Raw genomic sequence first — 17,018 nt, forward strand, 5'->3', positions numbered from 1 at the left:
AGATCTTTAACGTATTGTGGTGCTAAACCGTTCAGTTATTTATAAACTAACAACAGTATTTCAAAGTCTATTCTCTGAGCAACAGGGAGCCAGTGTAGGGACTTTAAAACTAGTGTTGTGTGCTCTAGGTACCTGGTTTTAGTGAGAACGCGAGCAGCATAGTTCTGGATCAGCTGCAGCTGTTTGATTTGTTAGTCAGACCTGTGAAAACGCTGTTGCATTAATCAATGCGGCTAAAGATAAACGCATGGATGAGTTTCTCTAGATCGTGCTGAGACATTAGTCCTCTAATCCTGGAGATGTTGTTCAGGGGATAGAAGGCTGACGTTGTGACTGTCCTAATGTGGCTCTGAAGGTTCAGGTCAGAGTCCATCACTACTACCAGTAGTGATGGACTATAATTATATGTTATACTTAACATATAATTTCACAAATAAGGAATTTAGGGTTTTCTTGCTTTAAAGTAACCTGCTCTAGCTTTTACATCTACTATTATGGTAACATCAATACATGTATAAAAGTAATCTGAGAAAAAATGTGCTTCTGAATTAAAGTGACAGATGATCATAAATGCATGTCCAAATACTTTGGATTGCGAACTGCTTCTTTGTGAACAGAAAACTAAAGTCCATTCCAGTCTATACTTTAATTGTAAAGACTAAAAGAAAAACAAACAAATCCTTCAAGGTTTATGTTTATTTAAAAAATAACCTAAAAAGTGGGACATACATATGTGTATGCAATGTTGCTCTGATGATACCTATCATACCTAATGCAAACAAGGAAGAATATTAGTCATGTAAGAAGCCTCACTGGTGCCTCTGAGGAAAGAAAGATGATGAAAGTAAACTTGACAAATTCTGTAGGGACTGAGGGTCAAAACGGTTCTTTAGGTTGGAAAGATCTGGAAAGGTCTCAGATCTGGTTGAGATCAAATTTCACTCAAGGGTCAAAATGGTCTAGTCACAGTCCAGACCAAATCTGATTGTCTCAGACTCTACATCCAATTGGACTGAACATGAACCATTTCATAAAGCACAACAAAAAAACATTTGTCTACATAAGTGGTAGAGACGTACCTCAAAAAAGACCGGTTCTACAACGTAATGGTTTAGGGGAGCTGCACATAAGCACTTCAGATTATTTATACAACTTTGTGTTGCCACCATATGTAAAATCTTTGAAACAGCACAGGGAAAAGTTCACAAGCTTACTGCAGCTTCAGAGGTACATAAATTTCATCCCTGCAGCTTTAATGATCAGATTTAACAGAACCCGTTATCAGATACAAATGCCATTAAAGCATCTGGTTACACTCTGATCCAATCAGTCATTCCTAAAGGTGTGAAGGAGAGAAAGTTTAAGTAGCTCATAAATGCATTAATAAAGTTTATCCCACACATTAAAACTTTGGTTTACAAGAAATCAATGCGAACTGTAAGTGGCTGGGAACCACCTAGCTGCACCCACCCATGACAACTTAGAAAACGAGCAATGTGGATCAGCGTATAAAAAGCAGACATACCAGGTAGTGGTTCAGATTTCCAGTTTTAATCATCACTTCTGTTTTATTTAAGCAGATACTTCCCATTAGCATTGTACACATCTGCAACCTACAGAGTTCTCCCATGACTACCCAACCATCTTCTCATCTCCATGCAGAGTTTCAGCATCATTCATCACATCAGTTCTTCAATGTCCAGTCTGTCAGCTTGCAAGGATGGGGAGGGAGGTTAAAAGCAAAGGAGGAGAGGGCAAAGATAAATAGATTCCATTTTTTATTGCCCCCTCCCCCAGTATTGAAAAGTCAGAGCCATCACCAGGCACTGTTCTTGTACGCGCAATAATTTAAGTGGACCCAGTGGAGCTGGATGGAGTGTGTGAAACATTGGAAAACTGTGCAACTTTGTTGTGTTCCGATCATCCGTGAGGTATCTGATGCCTCGGTCTCCAGAAGGGTGGGGTAAGAGGTAGGGGGGCTTTTAAGGCTGGAAGCTGGTATAGAGAGTTTCTGGTGTTTGTGGTGGATAGTTGAACACACTTCAAAGTATGAATGATGGCTCTGTTGAGGTGGAGGGAAGGATAAAAGAAGGGTTTTGGAGGGCGAGGGTTAAAATAAAGATGGCATATTTAAAAAAAAAAAAAAACTTCAGTAGGATGACAGACTGATACACGAAGAACACAGTCCTCATGAATAAAAGCAAATACAACAGCAAACATTCAGACACAAAAACCCAATAAAAACAAACAAAAACAAAAAAAATGGCAAAACAAGCAAAAAGAATCAATCAAACCATACAAAGTGACATCAGGCCTTTCCAAAGTGACATCTAGTTTCTCTTTTTAAATCCCATTCAAGTCTGTCTCCCACAATTCTCTGTAAACCAGACAGTGGCTCCCATTTATGGCTGGTCAGCAAGGTCAGGGTCCGCTCCGCAACAACAACCGGGCGGCTCTCCGAAACCTGGACTTGAAGGGGGGGGGCACCAATGACTCAGAATGAGCATCAGTGACGAGCAGTAAGTTCAGCAGCATCAGCAGGGGACTGATCAACTTAATACATCATTACAGCACATTCAGAACAGAGAAATGCATGGTGCAGGACAGCTACAAATGGCATCTTGTACAACCGGGAAAAAAAAAGAATCAAGTTTGCTTTATACAATCACATTTCTGTAATAACTCAAAACATTCTGCACTGAAAGGTTTTACATGTCCCTTGAAGCCCGTCTGTACAGCTAAACATGGATGCTTGGGGAAAAACAACGCGGGCCACGTGTTGGGAGCTGAAAGCACGCTGGTGGGCATTACATTTCTATACGTCACTTTATGAATGCTAATCTCAATCCAAAACACTGCAACGTTTTTACATAAAATCGCCTACTGCAACATCCATGTGCATATTTAAACAGAACCCCCTCAGAGACGAGACTGATAGCAGCAGGAGAGGACCCCAACCCTGGTGTACAAACTTTTATTAGCCACTCTAGGGGGGAGAGAAGGATTCTGGAGCAGTTGGAAAGAGAAATAAAAAGGCAAGGAGTGTGATGCTTCGCTTTCTTCTTCAGATCTCAACCTCTCTCTATTGAGAGAAAGAAGGAGAAAGAAGAGGAGACAAGCAAACAGTCTTGGAGTGCTGATTCCTCCCCCGTTGCCCTCTCTGTACCCCAGTTCTCAGACCAGTGATGGAGAGACGGGAGGAGGTATGCAATGAGACGAGTCTTGGTTTGCACCCTCTACCTGGCCTCCTCTCTCCGTTCTTCCCTCTTGGTGCGGATGGGCTGGGAGCCGTCGGCAGGCTGCTGCACCCAGTTGTTGTCATGGAGCCCAACCCGGCAACCCGGAGTGTCCTTGTCCGTACGGCGGCAACACATCCAGTAGGAACGTCCGTAAGGCAGGTCATGGTGGTAAGGTTTGGGGTGCCAGCGGCACAAAGAAACGTCCCCACGCTCATACTGACGCTTGCACTGTTTGCATGGGTCGTCTCTGTAGAGGGGGTCCTGGTTCCAGCGTGAGTCCACCGCGTGCACCCCGTAGGTTTCGATCAGTGCCTTAAAGTAGTGGCAGGTGCACTTAAGGGCCGCTAGAGAGCGGGTGGGTAGGTAGCTGAAGATGTTCACCATGATGTGGTCGGGGAGCAGCAACATGTACTGTCTTGGCTCGAGGAGCCGCTGGATCTGAAACCGGATCTCCAGGAAGTCGTGGGACACATGGCGGTAAAGGCGACACAGCGAAGGGTCAGAGCAGTCCTCCCTGACACCAGGGGAGTCTGGACGTGTCGCCCGCTCCACTGAGCCCACTGTTACCCCTGTGCCAGGACTGTTGTTGTTGGCGCAGTCCAAAGAGCACATTCCTGCACCACTGCCAGATGTCTTTGCAGTTATATCGTCCTCTGGTCCCCTAGGGGACTGAAGGAAAAAGAGCTGTCCAGGAGGGGGATCGTCTGATGATGGGTCAGTTGAGCTGCCAACACCACCACCACCCCCTCCCGCTGTAGGCATTGCGAAACACACCGTTTCCTCCTGCACATTCTCTGTGCTGTCCTTGCCGTAGAAGACACACTGGTCCACAGCACCCGTCACCACAACCTCCACATGGAACCCGGTCACTCGTTCCCTCCCGACACCCCCTTTCTTCTCTCCTGTGGAGAGTTCCTGGTTGAGGTCCGGGGTGCCGCAGGACGGATTGTCTTGATGGAGATCTCCGTCTGGTTTGGGGGTGGAAGCTGTGGCGGCAAGCAGCAGACTACTGGGATCTCTTGAAGACGGACTGACGAGCTGGTACAAGTCACAGGTGATTTTCTCTTTGGCCCTGGCAGCTGCCTGGTTACTCCCCCCACCACAGCTCATAAACATACAGCGGGACCGGCCAGCTGGCTCCAGTTGTGAGCGCGGGTCCATATTTGACACTCTGAAAGCTATCCTCACCTCCCCATGGGTGTGGTTGGGTGGTGGAGGTGGTGTTACAGTGTCCCCTCTTCTGAGCTCCCCATCTCCGTTTTGATTATTTGAGGGTACTCCAGATCCAGAACCCAGATGGAGGCGATTCTCAAGGGTCTGAGATTCAAAGTGTGCGATGGCCTGAGCCACCCTGTACGACTCCTGCTCCTCCTCGAACTCCTGGTCCGTCTGGATTGGAGATGATGGCTTTTGGGATTCGCTAGCGGCTTGACTGTCTGAGCTGTTTGATTCAAACAGCATGGGAGAAGGGTCGGAGACTGTACCTCGGAGCAGAGTATGTTGGTTGGGGGGGAAGCCCTGACTATGAGTGGTGGTTAGCGACTGGTGGTGGTGCTGGTTTGAATGAACTGCCACAATGCCCTGAAGGGCCATGGCGGTCCTCTGCTCCACCAAGGCAACCATCTCAGCCACAGAAAGCAGATCTGTCTCATTCACACCTAATGGTAGCTCATCAGGGCTTGGAGGTCGTATGGAGGTGTCAGGAGTCGGCGCTTGGGAGCGTGTTGGAGGGTCGTAGGATGAGCACCGCCTTCGTCTTTTGGCTTTACTGCAATCTGTTGCCCAGTTACCTTTAACCTGTGGAAACAGAAAATGATTTAATTAGAGGCCACACACAATTTTATAGCTACACAACATTCTGATAGCGCTAGATAGTGTGATGGTGATCATTAGCTACAGTACTGTCTATATACATTGTAATAACCTTGAATGATATCTCTTCAACTGTAGTCACTCATAAATCAAAGGATGGTGGAAAGCCATACAGATATAGTCAAATATATTTGAATGCATGTGGTCTGTGAAATACAAGCAGTCCTGTGTGATTGCAAGATGCAGAGACTAAATTTGCACATTAATGTTTTATTTTATGTTTTTCTCTCCATAGAAGCTACTCCTGATCTGGCATTCTGTCTGACTTTGGCACCTTCCTGGAGGAGGGCACTAGCTGAAATAATGCTGTCATCAACTAATTGTTGTGCATTTTCTGCTATTAACCTTTTACTTTCATTAACATAGAACATAATCCTACATCAGTTCTGTTTCTTTTAGTGCATTCTGCTCTGTCTTTCGGTTGTGGAAAATGTTCCTGGTACTGATCCTGGATCTGCTGGAGGTTTCTTCCTGATAAACAGTTTTGCTTCAAATGAACTAAACACTCTGGAAAACCTGTTCTCCTCACCTGTGGTGGCACTACACCAAGGACCACTGAAGGAAACTACATGAAAATCTCTGAAGAAGACATGTAAAAGAGAGACATGCACCCCTCTGTTAGGTTCTCACCTTCATGGCACTCGGTCTGGGCTGGCCTGCTCCACTCAACTGGTGTGCAACAAAAAAGGCAATCTTCTCCTTTGTGTTCCCTGGTTTGATAACATACCAGGTGTCCAACAGCACACGCCCATCTTGCATCTGAGACCCTGTAGTTGGTGGCGAGGGTGGAGCAGGAGGAGGCTGAGGGGCCTGGGCTTGTGTAATGGCGCCAGATTCAAGCTCAGGTTCAGGTGGCGTGTTCTCTGACCCCACATCCTCCTCCTCCTTTCCCTCCCTACCGCCAACTATCATCCCTACATCTTCACTTTCTTCTGGCGTCCTCCTGGCACCTTGCGAGAGCTCAGCCTTGCAGACCGAGGGGGAACCTGCCCCACTGGCTCCTCCACTGTTGCCCCCCGAGCCTGGACTCCGAGCTTTGTTCTGGGAGTAGGTGCCGAAGGGGCGAGGGCACCACAGCCGGATGTGGGAGAAGGTGTCTCGGTCCATCAGGATGAGGACCACCGTGGCATATCTGCATCTATGCTGGCCAGCAAACACCAGGAGCGCTCATCGTTCGTCTCTGTTCCAGTAGCCACCAGACTGGCACCAAGACCAACACCGGGCATAAAACCTGCATCAAGAAAACAGAAAAAAGGTCAAATCAGGGATCCTGCAGTTTCCACTAACTCAAATTAAAGACTTAAGACCATTTTAAAAGCATTATGCATGAAATTTAAGACCTGTATGAAATGAAAATTGAACAGAAATACAAAAAATACAATTAAAAACAAACTACAAAAATATTAAATACTGAAAGTACATCTACAAATCATGGCGTTTTTTTTTTAAGACTTTCTAAGGATGCATAGACACCCTGTAAATACATGAAGGGATGGAGTGACAGAAATGATTGTGAAAACTACACATTTTATCAATTTAAAAGTGCAGATTAAAAAAGCTCACCTGCAGAGGGATTAAATTACATGATCAATAACTAATCGAGGCTCTACTGCATAGTTGTCCTCAAGTAATCAAACAGTCTGAAAGCATTGCAAGCCCCAGTGCAACCACTAGTGTTTAGAAGAGACAACATCACACTCTTACAGACGCCAGTCACAAATCCTCTGCTTCAGACGTTGGCCAAATTTAATCAGTAGTTGCATTCACTTCTGTGCAACAAGACCATCTCCCTCACTCCATGGTCTCCAGATTAAATTAAAGGGATTGCATTTCGGGTTTCAAGATGAAAGGGATGAACGATTGAGCACAAAAGCACCAAATGGATCCTCCTCACCCTCTCTCTGCATCTCAGCATTTCAAAGAGGTCTTGACTTAATAGGAGGCAACACAGGGAGGAGCATCCAGGCATATGCTGGACCTATTTTTAGAAAGCAGCGGCAGGGGGGGGGGATAGGAGTGAAACCGTTGTTGCTATCCTCACCTCTTCCTTGCTGGCTATACTACAGAACGAGGTGGAGCTTTTCTGTTCACCCGGCATCATTTGCTTCTGTAGCAAGGGCGGCTGCAGGGTATGCCAGGGACGGGCCAGCATACTTGGGGACAGACGAAGCGACGCTGGTAAACTGTTTGCACTTACTCTATTTGCCCTAAGATGATCCACAACTCTTAAAAATAAAAACAATAAAGTTCAAAGTTACCATTTATATAATTAAAGCCAAATCTGGATCAACTTTTCTAAAAAAAATTTTAAAAAATGACATTAACAAATATCAGATTTTTAAAAAAATGTAGTTCGCTTCTTAAAGCTTTGAATTTTTCCAAATGAGGTTAAATTATTGTTGGTGGGCTCCATTATCTTTGGCAAAACGAGGTCATATTGCTGCGAGTTCACTGGAAAAGTAAATGAGGTTAACTAGTTAACTCCCGTTTCTCTGTGGAGCCTCATCTGATCTACATTCTGCCACCGTAGTTTTCATACCATCTGCACAAATGTTGTAAAATCAAAACATTTACTCCGTTCATGACAGTGAACTGACAAGTCATTGCATGCCAACATGGCCTTAAATCTCACCGATATGAATATTTTTAGTCTGAGCTGCTTTAAAATGCTGAAGTCTGCTAAAACAGCTGCCAGGTCTCTGGTTATGATTTAACTTTCACCTCAAAAACTTGATTTACACCTTCAATAAGCTCAGAGAGACAAGACCACTTTCTACTACAAGTAAAAGGACCATTTTAGAGAATAACTTTACTGAACCTAAATGAGAAAAAGTCACGATTAACCACTTAAAAAGGCATGCGATAAGATAATTCACTTGTAAAGAGCCTGTTTAGTTGGTTGACAGCAGTCAAAGCTCAACAAACACACACAGCTCTTAAGAAAAACAAAAAAATATATCAAAATGGGCTTCTTCAGGACATCGGTTATGTAAATAATTGGCATTTTCATCTTTAAATCAAGACAGAGCACCTGCATTTAATCATTTTGACAGATTTATTGAAGCTCTTTTGTAATCAACAGTGGAGAAATAGAAAAGGTGACTGCAGCTGGCTATACTGTCAGTTTTGGGGGCTTTAGACATTCAGAATTTTTTTTTTTGTCATTACGATAAAAAGATTTTTCACAAGATATAACCCCAACCCTACCTGTTAGTCTGACTGTATTGAACACCCTGTTCTGACAGATTTTAGTGCCAATATGCCTAGTATAGAGTAAACCTGGAAAAATCGAGATCAATAAATTTTATTAGCTCTGTTGGATCTGAAACTTTCCTTTTGTATTAACTGCTCCCTCTGAACAAGGGTTCATTATTCATGAGGAAACTATTACAGTTTAGTCTTAAGGTAAACGGGAAGAAAAAAAAATATTCTTCAACACTGACTCAATACAATGCTGTGAAAAAGAGTCTCAAAATGAGAAAAACAATTCACACAGTCTTGCTCTAAATGAAAAGTTGATCAGCTGGGCTATTTAATGAACGATTCCCGCATTCAGGAGGAAACTTGAGCCGCCTGTTTGGGCCATTTTAGAGCTAATTTGACACGTATGCGTAAGGGTCACTTGTTCTTTTCTGTGTAACACACTGCATGGGTGGTGCGTTATACAGTTGGACTAATGGATTGGCTCAGAGAGGCGCAAAAAGCAAACACCTCCCACACAGTGTGGTGTAGCAACATAAATGCTTCCTCTATAATCACACAGCAACAACTCATCTAAGAGCAGACAGATTATACTGTAGCAAAGAGGCTGAAGAGGCTTTTTTACTGCATTTTCTTCAGGGATTGGACTAGTCACAACTAGTTTTATTCTCCAACTCTTTCTTATCCACCATGATAACCACAGATTCATGCAATATGTTGGTCCTATCATGAAAGACAGCCAGAAGAGAACTATTGGCTTTTGCTTTTCTGGGAACTTGGCAGTAGATGAGATATTATCTCGATGACAACATGAAAATTAAAAGGAATCTGGCACGGAATCAAACCGTATTCTGTTTAAACATTGGCACGTCCTCTTAAATTAAATAATCTGCTTTTGAATGAGAAAAAGGTTCAAAACTTTCTCTCTGCAAACATGACTAAATAGGGGTACAACAGTTTAAAAGCCAAAAAAATTCTAAAACATTTAGGATTACAGAATACTTTAGCTTCAGCAATTAAATGTCACCTGGCAACATAAACATTTAAGAGTGAAAGGCAACACTTTGACTGCTAGCACAATACAAGAACCCACAGAAATAGAAATGCCTGGTAGCAGTACAGAATATTAATTCTCATCATTAGAAATAAGCATGGACTGTCTATTGGCATCAAGATATACAAGGTTTTAAAAAAGTAACCGCTACAGTTCTAATGGTTTAAAGTTTGTTTTAATTAACAGCAGAAAGTCAAAGCAGCCATTTCACTCCAGACAGCAGGAATAATTGTGTTCCTACATACTGCTGGTCAGCTGGCTGATTAGATCCAGTTGCTCTCTGAACTTGGAAATTACATTCCGAGTTGGAAAAATCATCTGGAACGCCCTTTAAAGTCGGATTTTCCACTATAAAACAGGGAGCAACTCCGACTACGGTCTTTACAACTTGTAAGGTCGAATTTGCACGTCATTATGGCCGCTCCTCGCTTAAATACCAATAAAATGTGGTGGATACTTGTTTATTTTACACATGTAAGAGTGCATCTAAAACTCAATGTTACGTGATTTTTGGAACATTGTAGTTCTAGAAAGCAAAATGATGATTATAAGAGGTACAATAATCCTCTTACAGAAAGTTGCCCTTTTGAAATTCCAACTTAAATAGAACGATGTTACCTCAGGTCTGATCAAACCCAGATCCAAGATAAATGGAACGCAGCATAAACTAATAAGGCTGCTTAGAAATACTTCCAGTTGGGGAAAACAAGCACAAAAAGTGAGCCACCTATCATTTTTATTATGGTACAGCAGCCAACTGCAGGAATGTTCAGACGAATTATTACCAGCCAATATCAGGTGTAGGTAGTACTTTTTCAATTAAGTCAATGTTAACTCTATAATATTTTCTTAAAATCCAAGTGCTAAAACACAAAAGTGTAATAATAAATATGTTATTAATTTGACACAGTAGGAAAAAGTAATTAGATCATGTCATACATATCTGCAACATTTACTGTGATATTCTTAAACCATGAAATGTCTACTATAGGTTGTAGTGTGAAAATCTAATAATGGCCCAAGTCTGACATATAGACTTTGACATATAGACTTTATTAAATGAGGAAAGTTTCTTCTAAATGAGTCCAAGTTCTGAAAAGGGACTGTGACATTTTGTGCAGTGTGCCTCAAACCCAGACAGCTGAAGGGATATTTATCTTTTGTCTCTAATATTTCACACAATTTAAAGTTAGACCCCAAGTAACAGATGAGGGACTTTTACACATGTACTTTATGCATCGTTTACTCCTCAAATGAATCTCTGCAAATAAGAGTCTGGGTTTGAATTAAGCTTTCTGCAACAACCTAATCCATCAAATCCTGTCCAAGCTCAGCAGCAGCCAGTAGAGCTACAGCGACTCTGCAGGCTTAATCGTTAGAAACCCAACCTGTCTGACAGACTGTCAAGAGAGAATGAAGATTTTTCTGTACGTTTCCAGCAATTAACTGGTTCCACACACCGACGCATGGAAGCATGCAGTCTGCCAAGTTTGCAGACTCATCAACCAGGAAAGCCCAAAATGCAGAGGCACATTATTCAGCAAGGGCTGGGGTTGGTTTACAGTTAGATGTCTATAATAGGTCAAATCAAACTTAACAGTGTGTATTCACCTCAAACGGGATGTGTTAATTGGATCAGAGAGAAGGTATTTGTTATCCAACCTATGTCAGTAAAGTTAATCGATAATACAGAGTGCAACATTCCTCCAATGTCCTGAAGACTGAGGAGGAGCTTCTGATTGCAAAATAGCCACGACACACACAGAAGCTTCCTTCAAACCATCAGAAACTTTCAGATGACACAAAAACACAAAAGGTTCTACGGTGAAAGCCCGCTTTTTGTTCAACTTCCAACATTTTCAAAGATGTTACTGTTAGCATCTTTCTAGAAATTTCACCAGCATCACAATGAACGATTCAGAAAATATCAATTGTAACAGCTGTGCCGGATATTAATTTAAATCAGGTTTCCAGTGTTTAGATCCTAAAACAACATATCTTTCCAAACTGAAAATTGATCAGTCAATCTGAGATTGATGGTCTGGATCTACATACAGTTTCAGTCAGACTAATATTAGAAGAAAGATAAATAGTTTTCACCTATTCAAAAACAAACACTAGAAACATGAAATTTTAATTTTTTTCGGCTCGGGTTTTTCTCTGGACACCATCGCTTCCTTTAATCACCCTCTCCTTATTTGCACTTCGCTACCTCCTTTGCTGGGTGGGTGTGTTCAGACAACTATATCCTTGTTTAACACCTATAAAACTTGGCAGGTTGGATAAGGAATTCAAGCAATCATTTCTACATGTTTGATCATAATTTTAGGGCGTCTCGAGTTAATAAGAACCAAATGGTTAAAAAAGAAAACAAGCTGAAGAATAACTCTCAGTTGTGTCCGTTAGACGGTCACGCTCTGAGGCATTTCATTCATGTCAATGTGCGGACCGCAGCCATAAATCCACCAATCAAGCTGGCACGACCCACAAAAAAGAAAGAAAGACAAAAAAAAAACTTTACAAAGTTTCCCTCTGCCTGTGTGTCTTTGAAGACAATGTAACAGCAGATGAACGCCCAGCAGGCCGTTTGTTTAGCTCACCGGTGACAGAACAATAGAGTGGAGCGCGTCGCTCCAGCAGTCGGATCAGGAACGGGAGACGACACCTGGGAAGAGTGACCGCCAGCCTACACGGCCGTCTCTGACTGTGTGTGAGAGTGAGTGGCAGCATGTCCGTTCAGAAATATCGTCACAAACCTCGATAAGTCCTCCAGTAACACTTCTGTGTCAGCACAGTGATCTGTTGTATTGACCTCCAGAGAGGAGCTTCAGTCACGCACCGTCTAAATAAATGACATCAAACCACTCAGAGAGAGGGCTGCGTCCACACATACTTACACTAAGAAAGCAATAAGGTCAAATACTGGGACAGAAACTGATTTTCCTGAAAGTATACATTCATTTATGTAGGCAAGCATTTGGGTAGAAAACAATCTCTCAGTACAAGTACAATTTATCATAAAACACAGCCGAGTATTAGTCTGTTTCCCAAAATAGGCCGATCATCAGTGTTTAACATCATTTTAGAACAACAAATACAAATATTCATATATTAAAATATACTTTCTATATGTTATTTTATATTCCCGTTAAATGAATGAAACTTGTGCGTTTGAACAGCAGCATAACCGGAACTCCATAGAATATTTTTGGAGATAATTTTACAGCTTCCTTCTTTTGGCAGTTTGTCAACATTTTCTAATTCTTAAGAACATAAAATCACCACATCGGCCACTCCCACTCTGAAACACGCGAGTACCACAGACACAATTTCTGACAAATGAACCCAAAGTCATGATGGGCAGATGGTGAAACTCAAAATGATGTAAAGTCCTTTGTATTATGTCAAGAATTATATCATCCGATTGTTTTCTATGTATATTTGCCACTCAGAAAATGAGTACGATAAATGTCAAACTGAGATTATTTCATATTAAATCACAATATGATTTGGCAGCACAGTTGAACTGCATGCAATGTGAAATCATAATACTTTAAATTAACTCGTTTTGTTACGGTTGAGTAATGGGATTTTTCTCCTCTCCCATCCTCATTCTGCTGTCAAATGGAATGACTACGACTCTGATGACAGGCAGTCGTTTTCGGTTAACAGCAGCTGAGTCAGAAGTTCTGACCAACCCTTTATTGTCAATAACTTCAGGCTAATTCATAAACTGTTTTCACATCTTTTTTTGCCAAATTTAGGCATAAGACAACTGTACGGAATGTAAACAAACACAAAAGAAAGTGGAATTTTGTTAAAACCATAAATAAATTATGTGTACAAAAGAAAAAAGTGAACAGACTAAAAAGAGTCTTTGGGGTAATGAGATGTCACTTGAGGCATGTGGGCTTGGAAGATTGGGAGGGTAGGTTTTTATCTCGATTAGACTATTATTCAGAGCAAAAAAATGAAAGAACTGACCAAGTGGGCGTTGTTCTACAAGTGATCTTTTCAGAATCCAAGTTTTACAGAATGTCTAGTAAGCAGTTTTAACTTGCTGTAAAAAGCACCTGAATAGCTGTTTGATTACAGAAGACCTCTTCAAGATCTTAACCAACATGCACAACACTAAAGATTGGATCGCAGTTGTTTTCTTGGAGAGAACCACACATCGTGACAGGAGCACGTTAAAAAGTCGATGCACAAAAAATGTCAGATTGTTGTCCTCACTGTGACTAAAGTTTCTTAGTCAAAAACGAAGGCCCGCAGCTCACTCTTTGGGTAAATGTGTTAACTTTGCAAAATATATTGGACACAAGTTGAAACGACATCTACATCTGACGTGACAGTTATAAGGAGAGATGGGGCAACAATACCAAAGACGAGCAAAACCAAAGCCAAAGGAGATTATTTTTACCCAACATTAAATTTAAATGTCTTTAACCAACTACCAGCTATTTAAGCAGTGAGCTAGCAGAGCGTCGCTGGGACATAAATACCCAGCAGACCAGAAGTCAAACAAAAACTAGAGAACTACAGTATTTAATTAACACACATCTGTTCAAGTCAGCTTTTTTAAATCGATTATTCACTTCGGTGTAGACAAAGATGAAGTTATAGAAAAACAAACCCCTCTTGAGCTAACGAGCTAGCTAACTGGACAACACAACTTACCTGCAGAATATTATAACAGAGCTTTCCTCTGCTAGCAAGCTTCGATTAAAAAAAGACTTTAATTTATGCTGTGGGAGTAGAAATACCTGGTAGGTTGTTCTACACGGAAAGCCCACGATGAGCAGAAGGTCGGTGACAAGTCCTTGTTAGCCGTGTTTTCTTCCAACCAAACTAGTCTAATACAGGTGACACGAGTTGACTATCCGAGTCCACGTAGCTAGGCTAACCAGCTAGCAGGCTAACGTCGACATTAGCCCACAGCTACTTTCTGGTTTATCAACCTTGCTTAATACTAGCCACTATCGCAGCATTTCAGCCTGTCAGTTCCCTGAAGAGAATCCACTTGACCGTACGTCAAACCAGGTCTCACAGCAATCTCTCTTCCGCTGTCTATCTAGAAGTGTCACAGGCTTTCACAGTATGTTCTCGGGGATACCAAAATAATCTGTGTTAAAACGGCGAGAGGAGGAAGGCCATCTTGTTGACAAGCAGCTGCATAAGTCCATCAGCCAATAGCAGCTCAGAGTCGGTGGTGTGCCCATATATGGTGTGTGCTCAGCGCCCTCCCTCTCCACTGCCCCACGGACTCCACACCGGCCACACTGTGACACCCCAGCATCTAAAGGTCACTGTGTCAAAAACAGGTGGGAAAACTGAAAGCCACACTAACATGGCGTACGTTCGTTCTCCATAAAATTCACACGTTATTAGAGAGAGAAACATCTTTATTAGACTCCTTTTTATTGTTTCATCAACGTTATAGGTTTGTGTTACTAAAAAACTTTTCAACCAGTAATAAATCCTGCACAATTTAACTGAAAGATAAACAAATCTGTTAGGTTAAAATTTAAAAAGTTGCAGTGATTTGCATTGTCAAGTCTCCACAGTTATTTACCTGATACTTTATTGGAGCACTTAAAATAAAATAAAAAATCACCTTTCATTTTTCTGGTAATAGCAACTCAGTCTATCTTATTAAAGTTTCCCAGTATTATCAGATTATGGCAGACTTCTTTTGTGCACAAAACTCTAAAGATCCACAAATTTTATGTCAGATTTTATTCCAAAACTTTTTTTTTTCCTGATGAAAAGACCCTGTTGTTGTTGATGATTTTTCTTTAATTTTACAGCAAAGCTGAGAAATGAAATTGATCCTTCTCACTAGCTTTGTAGCAAACAACGGACTGTTTTGGATCCAAACTGATTCTGAAGCAATCCATAATTTTATTTAAAAATAATGTTCCATCTGATGCGGTTACCTCACTACATGATGCTGCCACTACCATTATTTCACAGTAATTTTTTGTGATGCAGAGAAGAGAGTTGCTTCTCTGCCAAGAAAAACCTTTTAGAATTATGGTGCTAAAAATTAAAGTATGACTACATCAGACTGTATACAACATTATCTCACTAGGTTCTGGGAGATTTTAGCCAGGCCTGGATGTTTTACTGCTTAGTTCAGACATTTGAAGAATACAGAAGAATGATGTCATGTTGAACACAGTCACCATTGGGCAGAAATTCCTGCAGCTCCTTCAGTGTTGCTGTGATCTTGGGCCTCCTGGTACTCTCCTTAATTAGTTTCTTTTCTTTCTTCATCAATATTGTAAGAAAAACATCCTATTTCTTCACTATTGGCCCTCAATACACTGCAATTTTTGATTATTACCTACACTTTATTATAGCCCATATTTCACCTTTTTTATTTTAATATATCCCATCCCAAACATATCTGTTTTTCAGCTGAACAGGGTATGTGCTACGTCAAAAGTGGAAAAAGCTTTAAAATGATTTATTCTGGTCCTGACTTAGACACACTGTATTTGCTTTTCTGAAAAGTAATATGATTTTTTTTGTTTTTCATCATTTGCCTTTTGCAACCTGTTCCTTCACTGAGTTGAAACATGATGCGTCTCCTTTATTTCCTACTGGCACTGAACCTAACATTGTAGAGCCAAGCTTCTCCTGTTTCACTTCTTCACACATTGTGTTCCACAACAATCAAGCAGACAGCAAGCGTCATTAATGTTTCACTAAATTTCCCCCCAAAACATTTTGACACCAGCTCCTCCTTTTAAGCTTGGTAAGTGCAATCTTTCAGGAGTAGCTGGGAATTACCCATCTATATCTACCTCATCAATTCTATCTTTGGCTTGTGGCAGATTAGAGATGGATGCAAGTAGTGGTCAGTATGTTTTGCACTGTTTTTCACAAAGAGATGGACAGAATCCAAAGTCTTAATGTCTGTCCAGCAGAGGGCCACATACCACCTTATTATGTGCTTTAATTGTATTTCATTCCATGCTGCAAACATAATTTTACAATTTCCAGTGCCTTGCAAAACTATTTAGATTCTTTGACATTTTGTCATATTTCATCAAACTCAATGCATTTTATTAATATTTAAAGTGACAAATGACAGTTTTACAAATAAGTTCTGAAAAGTGTGGTGTGCATTTGTATTAAGCCCCACTGAGCCAATGCTTTTTTAAAAACTAGGTATAGCTGCATGTCATTTAGAGATTTATGCATCTAAACATTGAATCATTTGTCCATTTTCTTTTCAATATTGCCCAAGCTCTGTCAGCTCCCTTGGAGAGCATCTCTGGCATCACTTTCCAACTCTCACAGTTCATGCTATACATTTTCTATAAGAAAATTGCTGTTTTTAAATAATTTTGGAATGCAGCTTATATTTCACATGACGTTTAAATGTGTCACATGTTTATATTCCTACAGCTGTGTAGGAATATAATATACCAGTGAAAACATGGTAAACTATCACGTTACCATGATAGTTGGTAACATGCTAATCCACACAAAAAATAGTCTTTTCAATTTACTGCAAAAAAGTGTCTAAAAATAATTCAATTACTATTGCAAATAACAAAGAATGGCAAACGATATGCTTACATCAGGAACCTTGAGAAAAATAATCATAAGTTTGCTAACTGTACCTCAAAGCACGTGTATTT

At 41.1% G+C, this 17,018-nt stretch overlaps 1 protein-coding gene across 1 annotated transcript; it reads right to left on the bottom strand.

The window, feature by feature from the left end:
- Positions 1-1,532: 1,532 nt before the first annotated feature.
- On the bottom strand, positions 1,533-14,557 carry fbxo46 (F-box protein 46). The gene is made up of 3 exons (XM_014980812.2): positions 14,130-14,557; positions 5,742-6,342; positions 1,533-5,036 (listed from the first exon to the last, which is right to left on the bottom strand). The coding sequence occupies exons 2-3, from the start codon at positions 6,216-6,218 to the stop codon at positions 3,237-3,239; spliced, it is 2,277 nt and encodes a 758-aa protein (XP_014836298.2). The 5' UTR covers positions 6,219-6,342; positions 14,130-14,557; the 3' UTR covers positions 1,533-3,236.
- Positions 14,558-17,018: the final 2,461 nt, after the last annotated feature.

The sequence above is a fragment of the Poecilia mexicana genome, unplaced genomic scaffold (assembly GCF_051168715.1).
Source record: "Poecilia mexicana isolate PSO_F unplaced genomic scaffold, ASM5116871v1 scaffold_13, whole genome shotgun sequence".
NCBI classification, from domain to species: domain Eukaryota; kingdom Metazoa; phylum Chordata; class Actinopteri; order Cyprinodontiformes; family Poeciliidae; genus Poecilia; species Poecilia mexicana.